At 38.6% G+C, this 25,486-nt stretch overlaps 2 protein-coding genes across 2 annotated transcripts in view; one reads left to right on the forward strand and one right to left on the reverse strand.

Moving 5' to 3' along the window:
- Window positions 1–479: 479 nt before the first annotated feature.
- Window positions 480–6,324, reverse strand: LOC134798830 (coatomer subunit epsilon). The gene is made up of 7 exons (XM_063771215.1): window positions 6,195–6,324; window positions 5,736–5,927; window positions 5,173–5,264; window positions 3,976–4,141; window positions 3,392–3,503; window positions 1,787–1,902; window positions 480–701 (listed from the first exon to the last, which is right to left on the reverse strand). The coding sequence occupies exons 1-7, from the start codon at window positions 6,294–6,296 to the stop codon at window positions 573–575; spliced, it is 909 nt and encodes a 302-aa protein (XP_063627285.1). The 5' UTR covers window positions 6,297–6,324; the 3' UTR covers window positions 480–572.
- A 17,324-nt stretch (window positions 6,325–23,648) lies between these two features.
- The window catches only part of LOC134798845 (RNA-binding protein MEX3B), a 62,652-nt gene continuing 60,814 nt past the window's right edge, over window positions 23,649–25,486 (forward strand). The window contains exon 1 of the mRNA XM_063771232.1: window positions 23,649–24,041. Coding sequence (XP_063627302.1) covers window positions 23,792–24,041 — 250 coding nt within the window. The 5' untranslated portion in view covers window positions 23,649–23,791. The remainder of the gene's footprint in view (window positions 24,042–25,486) is intronic.

Raw genomic sequence — 25,486 nt, forward strand, 5'->3', positions numbered from 1 at the left:
TATTTCTATGGTAAGTAAGGTAAGTTACGCACTAGATCCGATCTCCGTCATCCGATTTCTATAGAAATAGTTCTACGGCTACTACGGACCATATTTTCACGGGTTCGGATCGGATTCGGATCGGACCTAGTGCGAAACCGCTCTAAGGGTGGTACTCCGTCGGTCCAATATCTTGGTCCAATGTGATTGCGTCTCACTCTCTCATTAAGCAAAATTGAGACAAAATATACATTGGACAAAGAAAGACAAAATACTTATTGGACAGGTGGAATACGGGTGGTAAACTTTGCACCGAATTGAACAGACAAATGAGGGAGTGTCTTTTGACATAAATGATGACATGGCCATACTTTGTCATTGCAAATGCTTGCATTAACTTGGTCCGACCCTAGGACAAAAAGTCAATGCAACAGACTTTTCTTGATACATTTTTGTCTGGGTATGTCCCTCTGTAACGTCAAATTCTCAAATGAAAGCCATTCTAATTAGTAAATAATGATATAATCTATGAATAAACAAGAATACAGTTTCACTCGATATTCAACTCTGTAGCCATATCAATAAGGTATTATTTAGCTCGCCACAGACGGCTGGTACTGGGCGGCCAGACGACGGAATTCGTTGGTCTTCGCGTTGTAGTCCTTCGTGAACGGGTGGTCGGGGTGGCTGTCTAGCAGCTGGGCTATGTAGCGGGAGGCCACCTGCAAAGTTATGGTGTCCTGGTTAGTTTTCGAAGTACCCACGTAAAACTTAAAACCATGAGGAGACGATATATTTCCTAAAGATTGTCTGGAACAGATCGCTATATGTGATAAGACCGCCTGTAGTTTACCTCTGCTTGTGTTTTTGTTTTCTTTCTATTGATGTGTGCAATAATAGTAGTTTGTGTTACAAGGGATCAAAATGATATATTTCCGTCAAGGGCGTACATTGAATCCAGAATGAAGCGATGGATTCTACAATAGAATCCCGAACGTAGTGAGGGATTCTAAAGTAGAATCCTGAGCGTAATGAGGGATTCAAGTGTTAACGCCTAAGACGAAATAATTTTGATACCGTGTGACACATACTGCTTTTCACATCAACTATGAGGAAAATAAAAAAATCTTAGTGTTGACACAATTATTATGTTTCAAAATATTATTCAAGTTGAAAAAAGAATGCAAAAAATAACAAAAACAATGTCCTAGAACAGAAAAGTGCCACTTTGATCACCCCTAGCAGGGAGGAAAAGTGCCACTATGATCCCTCCTAGCGGGGAAGAAAAAGCCCTTTTCCGAATAGGTGATGTGAAAAGGGTATTTGTATTGTGTTGTATACTAGCGACCCGCCTCAGCGTCGCACAAGTTAACAAATATGTACACAGAAACCTTCCTCAAGAATCACTCTATTGATAGGTGAAAACCGCATGAAAATCCGTTCAGTAGTTTATGAGTTTATCGCGAACATACAAACATACAGACGCGGCGGGGTACTTTGTTTTATACCTTAAGGTGTAATGATTCCTGTAACCAGCAGGGATATTTCGCTCTCTCTCTCTTACCCCGCAGCCACACTTACCCGTATTGACCCTAAGGACCACCCCACACTAGCGTCTTTTGAGCGTCGTCGGCGTCTAGTCAGCGCTATGGAAAGTGTCCTCGCTGTGCAGTTGCGTCAAGCAGCCATAGAGTTGACTAGATGCCGACGCTCGGGAGACGCTAGTGTGGGGTCTCTCTAAACAATTTCTTAACATTTAGCAAGTAACGTTCGAAAATCCGTTTATCTCGGGCTGAACAAGAGTTACCTCGGGCGGCTTGGGCGTGTGCCGGGCGGCGACCGCGAGTCCCAGCAGCAAGTCGGGCTGCTGCGGCGCGCGCGCCTGCGCCTCGCTCAGCATCTGCTCCGCCTCCTCCCACATGCCTGCAACAATATACACACATTTATTAATTCCTGGTATCTACAGTCAGTGCGCCAAGATGAAAAACAGGATGAACATATAGAAATATTTTAAAGCAGGGAGTCTCCACCCCTTCCCAGAAAATAGTTATTTGTTTTACAAGGGGGCAAAGTTGTTGTTTAACCGCTCGTGCTAATATTGATACCCGAGCTTCCAAAATAGAATTCGCGAAATGGAATCTTGAGCGCTGAGGGTTTCAAAGCACGAGGGTTAAACAAAATTTACCCCCGAGTGAAACACAAAATGATTCACCCCACCGACCCGAAGAAAATATTAATTGTAAGATATCAAACAAAATCTAACCAAATCAAATCAAAATGAATGTTATTAAATATTTATCATTCAAAATCATCATTTAAAAGTCAATTCAACCAGCAAACATAAGAAAACACAACTCAATATTTGCATTTGATTATTTTGCCTCACATGTGAATAAAATGCAACTTTGCTATCGGTTTTTGAACAATGAAAAGAGCCTTTACCAGTTGGTGTGGTGAAAAAGTCATTAAATGGCTTTAAAGCTAATATAAATGACGCTGTACAGCCGGCCTAACCAAGGTGACAATCGCTTGCGCTTCGCCATCGAATCGCTTTGTGTCTCTCTATCACTCTTCCATATTAGTGTGACAGTGACAGTTGCGTTTCGTTGGCTACGGAAGGTTAGCGATTGGCATGTTGTCTACGGGGCCTGCTCGTACGTTTTGCGGTAATAGGGAATATTACGCGAAAGTCTGCGTAGGGGGCGCCACTACGACAATCCATCATTATCTGAGGGTCTAGATCACGAAACAAGAAAATCGAAATTTCGTTATCTAACCTCTCTATCACTCTTGCATATTCGAGCGATAAAGAGGCCTGCCTCTTTATCGCTCGAATATGGAAGAGTAAGTAAATTTCGAAGTAATTGAATATGTAAGTAAATTTCGATTTTCGCGTTTTCCGGAAGGCCCTTTGTAAAAAAACCGCCTTGATGCATCAATGTCATATTTTATTGTTTGACACTAAGTTAACTGTTTAACCGCTTAACCTCGGGTTAGTGGGATGGTGCAAGTGGCCCTAAGAAAACTTGTCAAAAATCATTTTAAGGCACAGTATGTATAAGTTACTCTATGGTTTACGATAGGCGGTAGTGCTGCATTCTGGCGGCAGAACATTGCAGTAATACCCCCTATTCTGTCAAAAGTTGACGTTTGACAATTCAGTTACCGCAAAACATATGGAGACGTGCCATGCAACGCCACTTGTTTCAACTTACGGCTCGGCCACGACATTGCGCGACTTGCGACGGCGGCAGCGATAACCATAGGTTGGAGCGAGACACAGCGATCGGACCTTTCGTTCCCACCTATGCTTGTCGCTGCCGCCATCGCCAGTCGCGTAATGTCATGGCCGAGCTGTTAAGAAGAAACGTCGAGAAACCTCGCTCCAAGAAGAAGCTTTAAGAAATGTTACCTCTGGAGGCCGCAGCGGCGGCGCCCACGGCGGCCGGCCCGGCGCCCAGGGCTCCGAGGCGCTCCGACAGCTCCATGATGCTGTAGTGCGCGTCCTGCACTCCCGGTCCACCCTGGAATGTACCATCAAACCATCATTATTTGGAGCATATGTGGGTCATTTTAAAATTTGATATTGTAACCCTTTTTCTTTTGTTATTATTAAAAGATTATATCACTACACCTTATCAAAATAAAGTGCCCCGCCGCGCCGTGTTTGTGTGTATGTATGTTTGCGATAAACTGAAAAACTACTCAACGCATTTTCATACGGTTTTCACCTATCAATAGAGTGATTCTTAAGGAAAGTTTAGGTGTATAATTTGTTAAGGTTCTGTGAAACCCATGCGAAGGTCGCTAGTGTATTATATTCATAATATATGTTTTGTAATAACAAGTAGATTAATATTTATTATGACAAAAAGCCAGCAACATTGGTAAATGCCATTTTTTCACCCCAATTTAGGAAGGAGACATCATCAACCACTGAATTAAGTACTCGAAAGAAACTGAAATCAGTTTAAGAAATAAATATAAAAAGCTTACCTGTGAGAGATTAAGCCAAGCCTGCGCCAGCTGAACCAGGGTGCTATCATCATCCACGGCTTGTATAGTGGCGAGGTGCTTCTTGCCGAGGTCCTGTCTGTTCATGGCTAGCAGACACTGGAGGGTAAAGGCGCGGAGTTCGATGGCCTCAGCTCCGTGGAGAATCCTTTAATGAATTTAAATTTCAATTTATCTTCAGTTCTGTCTGCCAATTATTACAAGATCATAACCAAAATGTCTCCAATTTACTGGTTTAATTTTTTTTTTCACTGTGAGAATCAGGAATGAAAAATAAATGCTTAATGAACACAAATAGGTACTTAAAGTGTCATTCAATAGAACTTGGTAACTATGTAAACAAACCGCCATATTGAAACTGTCACTGAATGATGATTTCAGTGTGGCGGTTTGTTTACATAGTTACCAAGTTCCATAGAATGACACTTTAGAATACTTTAGATGATTACATGCTCTCATATCTCAAAAAACCAAATTTGGAATTTTCCGTCAGCAATAAGTATGTAACAATCTTATTCCTGTTATGATGACACTTATGAAAATATTCTGAAACATATGGTGTGGTTTTATTTATGTACCAAAAGTTTTGAACTACAACTACTACCATTATAAAACGAAATTAGTGTATGCTACATGTTAAGGTACTTTGGGTAAATTATGCAAACTAGGTAATTTTCAAAAATAAAATTTTTTCTTAAATATTTGAGATATTAAACTTTTTGTCCGTGTTCATCATCATTAACAATGAAAAACCTTATCTATTTTTTTCATAATATGTCAAGACTTTCAACAGCTTTAATTAGTTTGTTGGTTACAATTTGTACAAACAAGAACTCATAAAAAATGTAAGAATATTGTTTTAACTTGTCGTCTACCCAGGCAGGAGATCTCCGGCCAATTGTTCGTTGCCCTTGTCTCCCGCTCCCCACACGCGCCGGACACCCCGTATTTGTTACGACCGATTTTTTTACACCCGAGATAATTGGCAGGTGAAAAGCAGCTTTAATTTCTTAAAAAAAAACTGCTTTTCGACTGGGGTTAAAATGGCAGGAGATCTCCGTCCATAACAAATACGGGGTACAGAATAATTGACAGAGATCTCCGGCCTGGGTAGATAGAGGGTTGCTTTTTTTTGACAGCTTGGTAGAGGACAGGTTAAAATACTGATGAAAAACTTACTTAAGAGCAGCCTCATAGTTTTCCTCGTGGTAGTAAATGGTGGCCGCTACAATCAGGAACACTTCATTCACCAGCTCTGTTCCCTTCTGCACCTGGAATAGCAGGGAAATTGCAATTTAATGTATTTGGCAAGAAATATATCACAATTGGACAGAAAAGTCTCATTTTGTCAACCAGTTTATAGGATTTGACCTATAGTAGACATATATCAGTCTTATTTGAACATAATTTCGATAATTTTATTATTTTTGCCTAACAACTAACCTCTTCAGTAGATTTATCTACTACTGGTGGGACTAAGAAGTCCCACGGACGCATATCCCACACATTCCCCATTCATGCAAAATATAAGAAAAGTCAAAAACTCCTGGGGCTCATAGGATTTTGATGTAGGTTTTTATGGCTGGCACTCAAGGGATCAATTTATAATGTATCCATAGATGTTTACACCCAAATATAATTATTAGTACTATAGATAAGTTAGTTTTTTTTTATGTACCTACCTGAAACTATTATCATAAATCAATATATATATCATTAAAAAAAATATGATTAGTACTTACTCTAGCATCAATATCTGCCACAACAGCCAATTTATTAGCACCCGGGGACAGATAATCCACTAAACTCTTCAACGGCAGCAGCATAGGGTCCGCTGACTTCAGCTCTTGCAGCACTATCCTGTAGTTGCCTTGCGCGATGTATGAGCGGTAAAGAAACGCATCTCTCTGCAGAGCTATTAGGGGCGTAGATGGCTGTAACAGACGGTAAAACAAAGTGTGAGCCTTATTGAATCACTATTCATTTTAAGCCAGTAAAAGCATGTACAAGTACAAATTACATTGAGTTTGGAAGATAATCACTTGCATGCACTGAATAGGGCCATATAATAAGGAAATTTAATGTATTTTTTAACTAAATTAAGGAAAACATAGGGCACAAAACAATGCAAGATTTTTCATTGAAATGAGGCCTGAAATGATGTTTTTTATGCCGAATAAAAGTGCACTTAGGTTACTTACAGATACATTTTGTGCCTCGTTGATGGCTTGTTGGTAATTTCCAACATAAAATGCACTTTTAACATCAAATAATTCATCGACATCATCTTGCTGACGTGCCATTTTGACAGCGAATGAGTTTAGGTTGCCATATACAAATGATTACAAGTCTTTCAGTGACATTTTTTAATTTCATATTAGATAAATCTATTTATAACACAATTAAACCTAAAATATTTGAAAATGTCGTGCAACTACCACATGATAGGTATACTATTATTATTAATATTTTAACGACAAACCTGCTTCTTTTTTATTTTATTTATTATATTTTTTGTAGTAGCAACACTAACAGTCCAGAGGCGTCTTTAGATCATTAGCCTAAAGCGTGTTTCAGCTGAAGCATAACTATCAATAACTATAGTCCGGCAAGCTAACTGTGTCAATATGTCTATTTCCGACATCGTACGTAACGTACCATAGAAAATTTGAATTTCGCGCCTTTTTGCCTGACATTTTGAAAGTTGTTAGACCGGCCAAATTTGAGTTGTTTCCTCATAATGAGTCATAGGTATTGGCTGCATGGGTGTAATTAATGTCTAAGTAATGATTTTGATGAGAAATATTTGATAGGTAGCATTCAATCGGATTTGATTTGTAATGTTTTACAAGTCGTATTTTTCTCGCGTTAGTGTGGTGAAAAATTTTGTGTTTCACTCACGGACAGCTCACGGTTGCTAAGTTTGTTTAACCCTCATGCCTTAAAACCTTAGCAATGCTCAAGATTCTCAGCTGTGGAATCTTTCAGTTGCTGGAGCGGATTAATCAACAACTTTGACCCCTTGTAAAACAAATTACCTACTATTTCTTACACTACTTATAGTAAATAGGTATACTCGTAATCACGCCAAAAAGGGATGCTGAATACTTGTCAATATGTTGATTTTACTGCCACTGACAAAATTGGTAAGACTGACATACCGCCCGATTCGAGTAATGATGTTTATAAGAAGTCACAGCACAGCGGTACGATAAAGATCTGTCAGTTTTGACACTTTTGACACTGACAGATTGGTATCGTACCGCTGTGACTTCTTATAAGCATTGTTCGAATCGGGCCGGGACTGTAACCACGTGGTTTCATACACTGCATTGCGGCGGGATTAGGGAGTACGCGGGTTACGCGTGTGAAATGAAATACCCGCGGGAATCGCACTGCAAATTTTACAACTTACAAAAGAGTGTTTTGTATCATTTTATATGTGGGTACACGTTTTTTGGCTAAACGCATGTCGTTTGAAGTATAGCAATGGCATCGCACCACATAATCCTCATCGTACACGTTTGATTACCGTAAACTCGGGTTACCTACTTGGACCCAATGGAAGGTAACTTTGACCCACATGAAAACCACATTTAAAAGGGTCTAATAAAAAACATAAAAACGTCAAAGATTAGTTAAAACCAACCCCATGGCATATATGATTATAGTGCAAGTAACCCGACTTTACGGTACTTGGAATTTACCTTCCTCGACGATAGGGAATGCCCTGTTGCCTAATTTCGGATTGAGGTTTTCACAGCACCGATGGTATTTTCATCGCCTAATGCAATTCATAGTTATCAGAGATGCAAACACCGCCATAGATTCCGTCGTCAGGGTTTGTCGACCTGAGGATTACTACGTCCAATAGTGACACTTGACGAGGGCTTTTGCTCTCAAATTGTCCAATCCCTAGCCTCGAAATAGAATAAAGGATCGTCCACAGCGCGTCCACATCAGTGCGCGTGTCGACGCGCTGTTTATCTAAAAAACCGGGCAAGTGCGAGTCGGACTCGCGCACGAAGGGTTCCGTACCATAATTCAAAAAAAAAAAACGAAAAAAAAGAAAAAAAACGGTCACCCATCCAAGTACTGACCACTCCCGACGTTGCTTAACTTTGGTCAAAAATCACGTTTGTTGTATGGGAGCCCCATTTAAATCTTTATTTTATTCTGTTTTTAGTATTTGTTGTTATAGCGGCAACAGAAATACATCATCTGTGAAAATTTCAACTGTCTAGCTATCACGGTTCGTGGTGACAGCGGTGTCACAGCCTGGTGACAGACGGACGGACGGACGGACGGATGGACGGACGGACGGACGGACGGACGGACGGACGGACAGCGAAGTCTTAGTAATAGGGTCCCGTTTTACCCTTTGGGTACGGAACCCTAAAAACCAGTAAAATTTACAGGAAAAGGTATGGCTACGAGTAAAAAGCAAATCAATATTGTTAGTAGAAAAGGCGCGAAATTCAAATGATCTATGAACAAGCCACATATTTTTACTAAAGTGTAGAGTTTGTAAAGTTAGGGCTGTAGAGTTAGGGCGTGTAGAGTTTGAAGCTTGGCTCTACATGAGATCTGATAACTTTTTGACAGTGCGAGCCATAGCCATATGGTATGGTCGTCTTGGCAACATTTTACATGCAAATGTTTTTGGTGGGATACTACGAGTACAATGTGGGGTAGGGTGGGATATGTAGTGAATAAAAAAATACTGCGATAAATCTATCGGCCCTCGATTTCCAAATCAAGCCACGGTAAAGCTTCACCTTTCAATACAGTAAATAATAGGAATAATATGCGAATAAAACCGTTCCCATCGGCCCCGTCTTAAGATTCGCGAATGCAGCTGTCGGCCCGGTGCAACGACAATGCACATGCACTTTTACAAAACGACCTTTTGCAGTGGGAAGTGTGAGGTGGTTAGGGCATTTTGATTGGAGTAAAAGTTCGTTGACGGGGAAGAAAGTCTTCGTTATTTTTTGCAGTCTACTTACCTGTTAGATTAGGACACTGTACCTTCAACTGGGGTAACATAGGATAAATTGAGGCAGTGCGGCAGTGCCCAATTTTATATAAGGCTTACCGACATATACAATGGAATCGAATGGCATTAAAAATGTTTAAACTGACTACATTTTTCTAAAATCAGTTACACTTAGGCATCACACTCTACGAGTGGCTGGAGAATAAGTAGCGAGGGAAGTATGCAGAGACGTAGTGTGGCCAATGGCCACGTTACTCGTGATCGGCCATCATACTTCCTTGCATTTTTATTCCCTCGCTACCTACTTCCCATACCACTCGTAGAGTGTGTGGCCGGGGTATAATTGTCAATAAACTATTAAAAAGTTAGACGAGCTATCTTAAGACCACTTTGGCGTAGCAGCACGGGATCTGGCAGCTGCCCTCCAGTGCCCTATTAAATAATGCAGTAGGTATGTAGGTATAGGCTAGAGTCGATATTAAAAGTCGTTGATGCCAATTGAACAAGGAAGCAACATAAGCATAACGTTAAATCACAGGTACACATCACAGTACAGGTAATCACAGTATATAAAAGGTAAGCAACAGGCGGTCTCGTCCCTAAAAAGCATACTATCTACTTCTTTTGTTACTTATGCTTTTTTTTTTGACATTTAGATTTTATTCTAGAAATTCTAGACTAGTATTTTTTATACAATCTTTTTAATGTTTGACGATCCTTTTGTGAAATTCTTAGTGTTAAATTTGATATGTATAATAATCCAATTTTATTATGGAATAATATTAACATCAATAAATTGCTCTGATAATTAGATTAAGATTAATTACGATTCATAAGAGCTTGTTGCTAGGCCTACATGAATAAAGTATATTTTTGATTTTGATTTTGATTTACGAGTCCTTGGGGGTACTAGCAACCCTGTCGAGTTCTTAAAACCGGTATCACAGTAGCATCTAATTGGCTGTAGGTAAATGCTAACCCATAAAGTCGCATATAAATTGTAACGGCCTCCTAGCCTAGTTGGTACCTGGCAGTACACTGCCTTCGAAGCATGAGGTCCCGGGTTTGAATCCTGGTAAGGGGCATTTATTTGTGTTTATCACAGATATTTGTTTCTGAGTTATGGATGTTTTCTATGTAGGTAATGTATAGTAAGATAAATACTTAAATACATACAAGATATGTATCTATTATATAACACTTTAAACTCTCGCGTTTTGTACACATATTTAACCGGGTTTGTGTAATTAAATATGTAATATCTATTAATATCGTCGTCTAGTAAACACAACGCAAGCCTTATTGAGCTTACGGTGGGACTAGACAGGTATTGATTAGTAAAGTCTAGTGTTTCATACTAGAGAACCAGAATTCAAGAACCTGAATTCTGCCAAATCGCACGCGAATACCTATTCCTGTTTGGAATTGGAGCAGAGGTCGTTGACCTCGGCCAGCTGCCAAGGGTCTCCCCTTCGACCCCACAAGGGTCGCGAGTTTTCCTAATATTACGGGCTGTATTTTACCCAAGCTTACATCATACGCTCTTCTGGCGGATGATTTTCAACTTAATGTGCGTTGAATAAGGTTGGTTTTAGTTCTGTATGAGTTAGAAAAATACGACTTCGTGAAGGTTACAGCTCAAACAGCCCTTAATTCTTATAGGTACATATAAGTTATGTTTGAATCTCCATGTTCATGTTGTTTTTATGATTTTTTGAACTCGAAGTGCTTTAAGCTTGCGGATGGATGAGTAAATGTTATACTTTAATATACTTATACGCTTAATAACTTCAATATTTTTACAAGGCGCTTAAACTACACTTCACTCAAGATTGGAAATTATGAGTTCGAATATTTATATAATTAGTGAAGATTTATATAATTTATCCGTCCTAGTAATGTCTAGTAACTCTTGTAGACCCGTTTGTGTAATGAAATATGTATATCTATTCCTTGCAATAGGTAAATTTAATATTGATGAATAGCGAGGCACTAAGATATCATATAGGTAGATATAGGTACTTGTATTTACATTAAATCTTAGCGCGCCACTGTAACATTATATTTAAAGCACGCCGCTACAGACAGTTAATTCCATCCACGTGGTCATCTGATATACAAAGCCTAAAAGCACAATGCCTATCTAAATCTTGATGATACATTATTTCGACGACAATACTTGAAGGTCCGTACGTCGAAAAACATAGATAAAAAGCTCTGTCTTCGCCCTTGCATGAATGGCTCGATTCCCTTTGAGAAGGGAGTTTTGAGAATGCAATTCTACTATTTCTATGTTGATCTTTGTATTGTACATTTGGTTCAATGTCGCTAGGGTGGCTTGGATTTGGGATAGGGGAGGACAGGACATGAGTGGAATTGTTGTCATTAGAAAAATGATAGAAATAGCAGTTTTTTTTATTATTAATGATTACATTTAAGAGCATGTCTATATGGTATTTAGATTGCGGTTACTTTCATATTTCTCGGTATAGTTAACGGTGGTTTTAGTTATAGTTATTTAGTTATTAGTACTTATAAAATCATGTTGCGCGTATCTGGAAGGTTGCATATATCGCAATTTCTTTACAGATGTAGTGCATAATTATTGTTTTCCGTCCTATTTTCTCGGAACCGTTCGTATTTGTCTACTCCTCAGTACTCAATACTTTTTGATACGTTTCCGTGAAAATACGATGGAAAATAGTTATGCACTACGTCTGTAAGTTGTTTGCTACCGTCGTAGTATGAAAAAATCACATCATTTATTGAGATCTCTCCTCTATTTGGTACTGTGAGAAATTAGAGACCTGAGGCGATTCACACACTACATGACTTCGATTTTGATGGCGCTCCGTTTACGGTATATGGGATGTCTGATGTCAGTTTGTATTAGCTCACTTTTATTAGGATTCTATCAACCAAATCTTAACCTCTACCCACCCAGAAATCAAAACTTGCCAAGACTAACGGCCCAATTCGAACAAAGCTTCTAAGAGATCACTGCGATACGATACCGATATGTCAGTGTAAAAAGTGACGTTTTTGGTTGAAATGTCTATTTTGACACTGACAGATCGTTATCGTACCGCAGTGATCTCTTAGAAACATTATTCGAATACGACCGAAATGCAATTTTGATTTGTCGAAATAAAGATTCAAAAGAGATAGAGGAATGGGCAACTTAGATAGAGGTTCAAGTAAGCTATATTACAATGGAACTGAATGCTGTATGTAGAGTCTGTGCGGAAAGAGAAGAGTCGTGGAATGTATGGGACCCAATACATTCCACGATTCTTCTCTTTCCGAACAGACTCTATCTACTTATGACATGAATTATGACATAAGAGTCCATGTGCGCTTACTTTCGTCCTTCATTTACTCTGGCAGGTGGTAAGCGTGACTTTCATTTACTGAAAAATGTCGCTGTCGACATGAATACTCTTTTTGCACAACTTGACCTGTATACAACAATGTTGAGGTACTATACAATATTAAGTTTTGATTGCCCAGTTAAAGAAACATATCTGGGAGACAGAGCTTTGCTCGGGAAACATATAAAAACTCAAAAATGCGCGTTTTCCCAGAGATAAGATAGATTTAGCTAGATCGATTTATCGCCCCCGAAATATAGCAAATTTCATCGAAATCGTTAGTGTTGTGAGTAGTGGTATGTAGCTAGTAAGTTAAGTATAGATATAGTCGTGCATATGCTTAAACTATATTTATACTTAACTTACTATAGCTACATACATACCACTACAGTTAGAGCAGTTTCCGAGATCCCCAAAATATACAAATAAACAAGAATTGCTCGTTTAAAGGTACTTAATAGACAATCGCTTCTTCATTCTTAATGCATTGCGATTTGTCAAGGAATAATATTCGCTTCATCGTCAGTATTAATTGGAAAAATAGGATCGGGATCTAATATTCTGGTCTGGGTCGTGTAGGTATGTCGGCACTTATTTAGTTTTAGTTTAGTTTTAACTAGGATAGGTACCCACTGAAAATGCTGCGGGGCGGAATGCAGGACGGTAAAAGAATCGCATGCGCGCAAAAATTACATACTTACCGCAGAAATGAAAATTTTAAGGTGGTCGGGAGGAGTAACTAAAATCGACAAAGTCCGGAATGAATATGTCCGTGGTAGCTTAAAGGATGACTCACGTTAGACCGGGCCGTGTCCGGGCCGGAGCTTCCGGCGCTTACTTTTCTATGACATGACAGGTGATCACGTGGTGCTGTCCATAGAAAACGATGCTCCGGAAGCTCCAGCCCGGACACGGCCCGGTCTAACGTGAGTCATCCTTAAAGGTGGCCCCTATCCCCGAAAAACTAACAGAAAGTCGCTTAAGGTGGCATTGGCCACGTAATGCGTAGAGACGAAGAATACGTAGTCACAAAAGCTCTATGCCTCCCGGAACGTGAGAGGCCGCGGATGCCCATTGCTGACATGGTGGACCAGCATGACCAAACTGACAAATAAGTTGAATTTACCCGACCCGACAACCCAAGACAGGCAATTTTGGCGCCGAAAAATTAGGAGAGCCGACCGCACCTAAAGTGGGATGGAGCAAAGAAAAAGAAGAAGGAGAGGTACCCACTTAAAATGCTGAGTGTGTTCCGGAATCCTTGTTAACGTCAAATTTGTGTGGTGCGTTTATTTTGTAGTATTGCCGAATGTTTTATATTTACATGTTGTTATGTTAATTAAATAATTGAATGTATTGTTTTTTCTTATAATATTTATATACAAAATATTTCCTCCCACAGTCTGTTTAACTTTTTTCTAAGGTAAGGTCAGGTAAGGTATTAATTGACCTCAATTTCGTTGCAACCAACTATATATGTTATTGGTAGCTTTTAGAATATTTTGAACTTGGAACCTTATTTCATAAAAACAAATATGAAATTTTTGTGCATGCCCTTTATAAAGGACTCTAGGGTCCAGGCGGTTATAATTATTAGTTCTTAAGAATTGAACTTACTCATAAACTGCAACCATTACTCACACAACATTGAAAGAGCCACACCGCACTCAACCCCCACAGTCCCATGGGAACGTCTCAGTCTCACCACCGCCTTGTCAACCCAGTCCGTACCTCAAGTACAAAGGCCCGGTACAGGTAGTGTTTTTTTTTTCGAACATCTGCACAAAAACCCCGGATAGCAGATGGTACGCTCATTGTGTGCACTACATTTTTTTTTTCATCTTGAGTCTCGGATGTTGTCCAATTTCGATCGCGAATCAATTTTAAAGTATAAATAACTTCCGTTTAACTAAGGTTTGGGGAGATAAAAGGATAGAAAGTATTTTTTTAGTTCTGTTACATGGATATAATTAAAGAGATTATAGGTAAGGATGTTAAACGTCTTGCTATCTTCATGCATGCGTAATGCCATTAGGTACATTCATATGAAAAGAGTACCAGTAACACAATTTACAAGTTTCTATTTTTAATAAAAAAAAAATTTTTTATTGGTGCCAGTAAATTATCTATAGCTAATCTAGGTATGTAACTACTGATAGTGCTAAATCAACGTATTCTGCACTCCTTTAAAATGCAACTAAACATCACTTTACTTTTTTTATTGTAGGTTGAAGGGTGTTGGTAATCTGCATATAAGTTTAATGCGAAATATTATGTGCGAATGATGAATCATTGAAGATTCTAACACCACATTCTTTTGTCATTCCCACTAGTTTCGACAGCCACAGTAATTTTCTTCAACGCGTAAAAAGAACATCATATTTCGTATCGCTATTACCGGCTTGACACGGGCGACCCCGTCATCGCATCCGGAGGTCAAAGTCGCCCGGATTTCGGCAAACTTCAGAAGCCGTCTGCACTCTGTACTAGTCTTAACTTGTTTGTTTATTTATCAGTTTTATAAAGCTCTTTATTTTACATAAATAAAATTATAAGAAAAACTTACATACATCGACCTAAATCCATACAGGAAGCTGAGGTAAAGCTACTTCAATTTAGGCAATTTGTAAATCTAGAATAAAACTAGAATAATCGGTTATTAAACTTCACCAGTAGATAATTAATTAAAGCATAATTTATATGTGTAATTGTTTGACAGCTATGCGTCATTTATTACAAGCTTTTAATAAAATTTTGGAAGCTAAATATGACCCACTTCCCGATCCCGATTGAGTTGGAGACAAGAGGTGGCCATGGGAACTCTGTGATAAAACAACGCATACTAGTTGTGTTTGGGGTTGTTAGAATTGTCTCAATGAGTATTAGTTGTCTGTGGAAAGAAAAGTACAGTCAGCGATAAATAATTGTACAAATAAAAAAATATTTTTGCCAAAATCTTATTGTTTTGAGAATTAAATCGGGAGGTAAAATCTATGAGCAAGCATCGATATTTTTTATTGATTACAAACTGACTAGATTTACAACCGTTAGTTATTTATTGAGTGGTCAGAACCGCTAAAATGTGGTCGTTAATCCTTGGTACTTCAGGCCTTGAATCTTTTATTTAATTGGAAGGGTTTTGATTTTTTCGGTTCTCAAATATATTTCGTTATGATCTAGGTAGGTAGGTGAGAATTTTCAGAAAAATGTGTTTTTTCGGGTTATTATTCTATTCAGAATCACGAAAATATTGAATAAAAAAAAAAACTACCCCAAAATTGTTCTCAGTGTGACGCATTTCTGTCAGAGTCAAATGGTACGGCTGCAGCTTATGTAGGTACTTCCCAAGTAACACACAAGCAGGATAATAGAGTAAAATTATCATCTTATTCAAATTAAGATTGCATAAATTTTGTGTATAAGCGGTGGAAATTACTAAATTCGGAATAAGTAAATATGTGGGCCTAGTGGGGCCTATATAAGGTACCTGCGCCTTGTAAGGCCCATTTTTTGCAATACTTAAATAAATCAAAAATAAAAAAATATTTCGGTAATAAAACTTTATTGAAATATTCCTTATTTATTTGCGAATAAAATCAACATAAAAGTTAACAATTAAAATTAAATTGCTTAAAGAAAATAATCATTTTTAAAAACCTCGAATGTGGGTCTTTTTAGGGACATAGGCACTTATCATGGCCCAATTTTAAGCAAGTAATTTTTAAACGCTATCGAAACAAAAATTCTCTTTATGGATTAAAATTTACGTATTAAATGCGTTTCTTAGGTAATCAGTCTCTTATAATATATTTTTTGGTCATAATTGGACGGTGGGCCACCTTGGGCTTAGCAAAACATAATCTATCAAAAAAACAAATAAAAACTTTATAAAACATAAAAATAACATTTTTCCTCTGCTCATTCTAACATTTGTTTAAATTTAAACAACGAATAACCTTACAAATTGCAAAAAAATTTTTAAACAATTTTAGTGGGCCTTATTAGGAGTATAGAAAAAAGTTTCCGATCCCTTTAGTATTTGGCGCCATGAAAAGTATTAAAAAAAACCGGGCAAGTGCGAGTCGGACTCGCGCACGAAGGGTTCCGTACCATAATGCAAAAAAAAAAACGAAAAAAAAGCAAAAAAAAAACGGTCACCCATCCAAGTACTGACCACTCCCGACGTTGCTTAACTTTGGTCAAAAATCACGTTTGTTGTATGGGAGCCCCATTTAAATCTTTATTTTATTCTGTTTTTAGTATTTGTTGTTATAGCGGCAACAGAAATACATCATCTGTGAAAATTTCAACTGTCTAGCTATCACGGTTCGTGAGATACAGCCTGGTGACAGACGGACGGACGGACGGACGGACGGACGGACAGCGAAGTCTTAGTAATAGGGTCCCGTTTTACCCTTTGGGTACGGAACCCGTAAAATTACATTGAACAAACCAAAGATCTGACAACTTTAAATTCAAACCAAAAATAGTAAAATAAAGTATTTTAACCTATAAAAAATAAAAATATTTTATTTTGCTACTATTTCTATTACGATAGTTATATTATATTTAAAAAAGAAATTATAATGGCCCATTGTCATTCTATGATCCAAAAAATTATCATATTCAACAGTCCTAATAAGGCCCATCCCATCGGGCTATCTTGGGAGCCCGTGTGGTGGGCCTTTATAGGCACTTCTCTCGGCAGCGACAATTATTTCTATATAATGAAAATAAACAAAAAATATAAACAACGCTTACCTTCATAGGAATGTCTTTGAATCTTAGAAACTTTGTATCAAAAAGGAATACTAAAACTATTTGTTTTTTTTTAAAGAAACACTAAAAAGTATGTGAGTGTGAGGGTATAAACAGCAAGCCATTTGCGACGTGACTGACAAAGTGTCAACCACTACAAAGATGGCGGCATCTACCATTTGACATGAACTTGCAGTTATCTCTATAGCACTAACCGAACACGGGCGCGAAATTTTAAATCATTCGAACGGTTGTAAGTATAAATTTTTGAAAGTGGGCCATCTTAGGAACAGGGCCATCTTTGGCGGAGGTACCTTACCAATAAATGCTGAATAAATTTTGCATAGCATCGGTTTTGCTAATTAAAGCTGAATAATACTTATTTCTTACACAGTTAGTTAGACATTATTCAGCTTAAAGCATTTGTGTTACTAAAAGCTGCATAATAGCAGCATTAGCAGCAATTAGCTGTATATATTCTGTGTTGTGAGATATTAAGCAGACAATATTAAGAAAAATGTGATAGTGGCTACTAAATGCTGAAAAGAAGCGTCGGTGAAGAATTTCAGCTGTATAAAAGCGGTTGCAGTTTCTGTTTTAATGCTAGTTTTTGAATAAAGGTGGACGCTATTACTGGAAGCTGTAATGAAATCCACATATTATTTGTTATTCAGTAGCTGCATATATGGGTTAATTATGGCTTTTATAGACATAACGCCTGAATAATCAATACTAAAACAACACTTATACTTAAGTTATAGCGATTTTAGTACACATATACTATCTTTTCTTGCTAAAAGCTGCAAAATGAACGCAATGAGAAGCGCTATTCAAACTACTGCTTAGTATCAACAAGTGCGCGGTGGAGAGAGTTCCGTAGCTTTATACACGGTAACAGTGCTACTTGAGCCTGATTGCTTTGAGTTTGAGCGTGTTTTTATTTTATTTTGAACGCATCTTGCGTATTTATTCTTTAATCCAACCATTATTAAAAAAATCAAGGTTTAGTTTTCTTAACAATTCTCTTCGATTGGTTATTTTACACATGATGCATTGTCGTTTTAATGACGTAAAACAATTGCTAGCTACCATCGTAAACACTGTTAACTGACCATTTGCATACCTTACTGCAACGAGATAAAGTTTACCAATTGCCATTTAAGGTTGTTGCTAGTTGGCAAACAAGGTGTCAAATGCTAGTTATTGATATTGTTGCATTAAAAACTTGTAGACTGGACTGGGTATGAGAAAAATAAAATAATCACCCCCATTAAAATATAGCGAAATCGATTCTCCTGTCGATTTTGAACAGACTGTTTATAGCTGTAGGTTTCTCATACAAGTGGGTCTACTCATACCCATCCCACACTATACTCGTACTCATACCTAAACAAAACTGCCCATACCAAACTATACTTGTACTCATACCCGTGATACCCGCTACTAATATACCCGCACCTTCGCATCTATACCATATTCATATTCATACCATACTCGTCACCACACCATACTCATACTATACACATCTTTGTACTCACGTCGTATATCTTTGCGTATACCTTTACCTACTACATATTTATCGGAACTGATAACGGAAAAAATAACTGTGTAATCTGCCGTGCCCCCAGATTTATCATATAACTTAAATATTATATCGCGTTTATAATATTAGTAGGAAGTAGGATTGAATATTGCCCGTGTTACATACACGTGTTACATAATGTTTCTTATCAAACTAGTGAGGATCTCTGTGGTTTTTACTATTTGTGTATAGAACCCTAATAGGCTTTAAGATTGAGAAAACAATTACTATTATACTGATGTTATTCAAAACTTGTTGTTCTAAAACCATTATTATCTAACATGTAGCTTAGTAACGCGAATAATGTGAATGCTTATTCAGAAATTTAGCACAATAATAGCTGTGGCAGCAGCTTATATTCAGCACAGTCGGACGCCATTACGGTTGCTCATATTCTAACCTCTACAATTATATAGGAATTGAAAATGAACTGAAAACCCCATTTTTATTCATTTATAAAACTAGTTTTATCGTAGCATAACTTGTTAAAGTACATTTTCTATCACTAAAACATCTACTGCGGAATGGAGTATCGAGACAAACCATTCTGGTTTAACGATGCTTTAATAAATAAATAAATAAATAAATCTAAACACCGCAAAAAACAAGTTACAAATTTAAAAGTGGAGTAGTAAATTTTCTATATTTACTTTTTTAACAGTGCATTATTTACGCGGCGCTTTAAAAATTTAAATAATATGTATATAGTAACAGTAAAGTCGCATGCGCAATGAAATTGAAGTTATGTAAACATCAAATAAATATATGGGTGATGTCCTCCTTATTTTGTAAGTATGCACACTACACTTTGACACGAGTTCACAAACTAAAATGGAAGACAAATCATTGATTTAACACAAATACATAGCTGAATATATTTTCTGTAAAAATGCACTTTGGAACCAAAAGCTTCATAACGTGTGAATAACTGATGCATTGTGTACAAAGCTGGATAACTTGGGTTTAAAAGCGGTATAGAAGCTTTTGACAGCCTCTATACAAGTGTTATTCATCGATTCAATGTGTGGGCACACACTTATACAGCTATTACATTACTGTTATTCAGTAATAAGCGGCGTGGGCACTGCCCACTTTCCGCCCAAAACTTCTGTATAACGTCTGTATAAGCGCTTATACAGACGATATACAGCTACCTTATTCAGCATACAGTACGGCATGCTCTATTATTCAAACAATATTCAGCTACTTTTGTGTTACTTGGGTTAAGTAGCTATATGTATATAAGCATATACTTATTATATAAAATTTAGTCCAGCAGGTACCTATTATTTCATGAAAAACTCCAAGCAAATTATTATATTACGCTCAATTTTTAACTGACATGGTCCTAAACGTTCTTATGATTTCATATAATATATGCTATACTTAAAAAAGTATTTAGGTACTTTAAGGGTGCTAAGGGAGCGTTAAAGTATTACGTAACGCAATTTTTGGACATTTTTGACCCCCCCTCCCACCCCTAGTAAAACGTTACGTAACCACCAAGTGACCATTTTTTTACCTAAAGGCCACAATTATGTGGCGTAAAGTACCGGAAAGTCGCTAAAATACCTTTGTTATTGTTTTAATCGCGTTAATATTATTAATTAACATTTGAAATGTCTAAAATTTTGAGAAAAAACACGTTTTAAAAAATGCGTGAGAGAATCTCTCTACGCGACCGTTCTGAAGGGTTAAAAAACAATGTTACGTAACGCGTAGTTCAAATACCCCCTCCCACCCCTGTAACGCATAGTAACGTTTTACAAGACCCCCCTCCCCCCCCCCAAATTCGTAACGTAATACTTGAACGCTCCCTTAAACTAGGTATGAGCATGGCTACATTTATATATGCTAGCATGCAACTAGGCATGAGCATGGTTGCCTGCTAGTTCCGCTTACACATATGTAGTTTGTACGGATATCGGGCTCAAGAATATACTGGTGATCTCTCAGTCCCCATCAAATCTCTTTCAGAAAAACTGAGACTTTAAAGGGTGGTTCGCGTTTATGCTATTACGTATTAACTATCTTTCGATACAATTTTTACTGCACCAACAACCGTTAAAAACGTCATTCAATTGTCGTTCGTATTCCTGCGCAATAAATTCCAAATTCAAACTGACGTGTCAATGGCTGTTACATTTATTACTGCTTAGTGGGGCAGACAAATCACGACGTTACTGCGAATAGATATAAGGATCATTTTTATACAGCAACACTGTGAATGTGCATTAGTCACTAATAACACACCGCTTTACCTGTAGACGAAAATTAGTGACACCCAACGTTGGAGCTTTGGAAGTTAGCCCTTTGTACTGTACATAGGTAAGCACTGAAAAATTAAAGGTCTGTACTGTTTTTTTGAGAATTTGCGAACTCTGGAACTCCTGTTTCATAGGCAGGATCGCTATCGCCACCGACTATAGTTCGTTCTTTTTAGCATTAGAAAAAAAAAGGTAAACAATCTTGACGTGTATTTTTATTGAAAAATAAATCACCGCAAATATGTAACAATTATGAATCATATACGATTATTTACATTCTTTTGCTTTCATAAGTGATAGTTACTGATTTTTAAAAAGCGTTTTTCATTTAAAAGACACGTCAAGATCGCTTAGTATTTTTCTAATGCTAAAAAAGGAACTATATAGGTACTATTAGGAAGCCATCAAATAAAGAATGACTCACGCTAGACCGTGCCGGGCCCGGACAAATCATTTTATATGACGCTGATCGGTGATCACGTGGTGCTTTCCATAGAAAACGTAGCACCGGAAGCTCCGGCCCGGCCCCGGGCCAGTCTAGTGTGTCATCCTTAAAGAGTACGTAATTCATGCATAAAGCAACATTTTGCAACTTAATTTAAGTAACGTCGAGACCTCAGGATGTTGGTGCGCTGAGGGTATGTCCTTCCTCCGGGAGCTGGGTCGTCGCCTGCTTGAAAGAGGCCTTGACCCCCGCTCCGGGTTTTTCCTGATGCAAAGGCTGTCCATCGCAGTCCAACGCGGCAACGCAGCGAGCGTGATGGGCACCTTTGCGTCGGGGGCAGCCCGGGACGGGCTTCAGTAGGCAATTTTTTATTTTTTATACTTATTTAGTTTATATTTATATTTAAGTTTAGTTTTTAAGTAATTAGTTTTATGTTTTTTTATGTATTATTTTAATTATGAAATAAATTGAAAACTGTCTATTTAAGTAATGTAAAAGAAATATAGTTTATTTTGCTTGGGGCAAGAGAAACAGTATTTCTCTTGCTTGCCCTAGTTAGTGGTTCTCCTACCTCATCTAACCTTACCTGAAAATCTAAAAAAACGCCGCAATAATCCAAAATCACAGCTCCACTGATACCAATACTCTTGAAAGCTTAAGCTGTGAACTGATAAAAGATAATCTATTTATTAACAACCGTGGCAGTTTTATCAAAAAGGGTTCAGCATTGTGCCTTATCGAAGCTCTATTCTCTTTCGTGTTGTATACTCACACCTTTACATTTTCTCAGGTAACTTATGATAATTCCTTTCTTCGTTCATTTTTGAGACAATGGGGTATAGAAATCTTTTGTAGAAATTATTTTTTGACACGTGCAATAATAGACTTTTGTTTTGTTATTTGAATTTCAAACTTAAATTAGTTACCTCGATTCCTTATCAGCTTATCACTTCGGAGAAAGATTTCATCGAGAGTGCTATCTCTGCTATATATATGTATCTGCTAATACTACGTAATCTATGGCTGTGCTGCCTTCTTAGCCTGGCTTAGGGTGGTAGAGGTACCTATTCCATCTGTCCAATATCAAGACATTGGACCAAGGTCCGATGTCATTGCGTTTCACTCTCTCCATTAAGCAAACTGTGAGACAAAATACAAATTGGACGTGGAATGGTACCTGCCTACAATAGAATATTGAGGCAAATTTTGATTTACCTAACATTTTTTTATTGTTTTGATAGTACCTTGATGTTTGGTGATCTTGGTGGTTGCTGCGCTCTCACGCACGATTTTCATTTCGCATGCAATATTCAGGGCGAGTGACCTACAAGCTCGTATCAAAACTGTCACAACTTGTGAAATCCGAATGCCTCCCTGGCTCGTTCACATACATGACTGTAATGATAAATACCTATGGCGCCAATACTTATTCGGTGATCTCAATTAATTTCCCTGATTCCTTATCACTTCGGCGAACGCCCGCGCCTGGTCCGGATAAGAACCCACTTCCGGCTAACATCATCAAAATTAAATGTCTTGGCTATGTAGGTATGTACCTATACCTCGCCTTAATTTAAACAACATAATTAATACTTATACTAAGTTTAAAAATTTTGGATTAATTCTTAATTTTCATAATAGTTTATAAGTTTTGTTATTGAATAAATCTTGTTCCTCGGTTTATTTAAATCATGGATCACGGTCCACGATTCTGATTAAAATATTTGTGTTGATTACAAAATTGTCGAAACGTCAAAGCAGAAACCTGACGAATTTTAAGAAAATTTAAATATACCTAACCCTCACGCCTGGAAAAGTTACAAACATTAATCATATTGTTCAAAGTTTTAATAATTAAGTTAATGTTTTCAATTACCTACGTATTTAGCTTGTATTGAAGTAATAAGACTAATGAGTTCAGGGCCTTAACGAATCCCCGTAAGTAGACTAATTCAGTGCAGAAATGGTGTGATTTGCCTGTGCCTACCGCAACACTTTTTAATAAGTGCAACGGCCGCAGTTATTATGTAAACTACATAAGAGTGTATACTAGTATAGGTAGTAGTCGACTAGTAGCCAGGTAGCGTGGTCGTAGTACAGGGCGGGCGGAAGCTGTGCGATGCCGCCCTGATGCAGTCGGCCCCGCGCCCCGCGCCCCGCGCCCCGCGCCCCGCGCCCCGCGCCCCGCGCCCCGCGCCGCCGCGCGCCACGCGTGCGCGCTGCGCCCGCCGGCCGGCGAGCGACAGTTCACCGCCGCGAGCCGACCCGCACGCACGCGTCCATGCCTCCGCGCGGCACATAGACGATCGAACGCACATTTTAACCCAGTGACGAGAGGGAGACCTCTCTTTAACCAGCAAAATAGCTTCGCAAGTGGAGATGCCGTCGAGCCTCTTCGGCGAGCTCGGCTCGGTCGGCGGTGGCCTGGTAGAAGACCAGCGCGCCTTCCAACTAGCGCTGGAGCTGAGCCTCCTCAACCTGGGGGAGAGCCTGCCCACGGCGAACCCTCTCGCGAGCCCCCTGGGGTTCGCGCCGCCGCCGGACGACCGCGCGAAGAAGTCGCAAAACATGACCGAGTGCGTCCCTGTACCATCCTCGGAGCACGTCGCCGAGATCGTCGGCAGACAAGGTACGTTAACAGCTGTTGTGACCCGGCGTCTCCACCCTTACGTAAGGGCGCACGTGCGTTGGCTTTTAGGTTATATTCTATCCTCCCTTAGCTCGCGAAATTCGCAGTAACTCGCACAGAATCCACAATTTCTGTGCTTTGTAGGTAGTGTTTTGTTTACCTACCCCACGAGTGCTTGTTCGTGCCCCGAGACCCGCTAAATGTATCGATTAGTTGTTAAAAGTAGCTTAGGTGCTTGTATTTCGGTTAGTTTAATGTGTAGGTAGTCGGTAGTCGTAGCTTAACCGTTGTAGGCGGCTTGTTTATTGGTTCTACGAAAGTGAGGTTAGGTAGGCGGTGTACGCTAGTTTCTAGGGGTAGAATAGTTTCGTTGCATGTTACCGTTGCTAGGCAGGTGTAGCATGCCTTCGTGGTTAATCGTGAACTTGTCTAAAAAGTTGTTCGAGTGGCAAAAAACTCGGATTTAATTAAGGTTACCTACCCTTAGGCAAAAAATCAGGGGATGTTGTTTTTTCTGTTGTAAAACACCGACAAAGGCGTGGGTCGGTTTCTCTGGAATTGTCGAAATGTGCGCGAAGATCGCATCTATTCTCCGATGTTTTTTAGATCGTAGAATGTGGATGGATCGACTGCGGGTTGTTAGGATAGGCTTGGGCTGTGTTGGAACTAATAATTAACATTAACAGAGCTTCGTATCACCTTACGTGAAACATTGTAGGCTTGCGAGAGGGCTTCTTGTTGCACGTCTTGTTTTCCAACTTTTTTCACTGTATTTTGTGTAAACAAACTTAGTTTGAGGCATACCTGCTTAGTTCTAGTAGATACACTCGTTCTTATTACTCTTTACAAACTCGATCATTTAAACATTATTTAAGCTTTTCGAATCCTAAGTCCAAACTGCCATTTCATTTGTAGCAGTTATTCTGTACCCTTGTATGTTTGTTTCCGTATCCATGTTGTTGGAAGCATGTTTTATGAACGTTATTATTTAATGCACCTAGGTGTTAGAATAACGTAACTTTGGTGTTATGAGAAGAGAAGTCATCATTTTTACAATGTCGGACATTGTCGGTACAAATTTTGTCGAGATAGGTAGGTAAGTACATCATAATTCATAAAGCTTTTGTCGAAATACCTACCTGCATCATAAAGCACCTAGAAAAGTCACCAACTTAAAAATAAGTGTTCCGTGAACAAAGTTTTCTACGGAACACTAAGGTTAAAATTGCCTACCATTGGTAGGGTACCGACAATATGCAACTTTGCCTAAGATCTGTCAGTGTAGTGTAGTAGGTACTACACTGACAGATCTTAGGCAAAGTTGGCTTGGCATGAAATTACTTTGCGCTAACTAGTTAACATAACATGCTAGGATACATAGCCGGGGGTTAGAACTTGGAACTTTCCTATCCTGTTTCTGCTACCTACACTTTGAAAGGTAATCA

Source organism: Cydia splendana, chromosome 17 (genome assembly GCF_910591565.1).
Source record: "Cydia splendana chromosome 17, ilCydSple1.2, whole genome shotgun sequence".
In the NCBI taxonomy this organism is placed as follows: Eukaryota; Metazoa; Arthropoda; class Insecta; order Lepidoptera; family Tortricidae; genus Cydia; species Cydia splendana.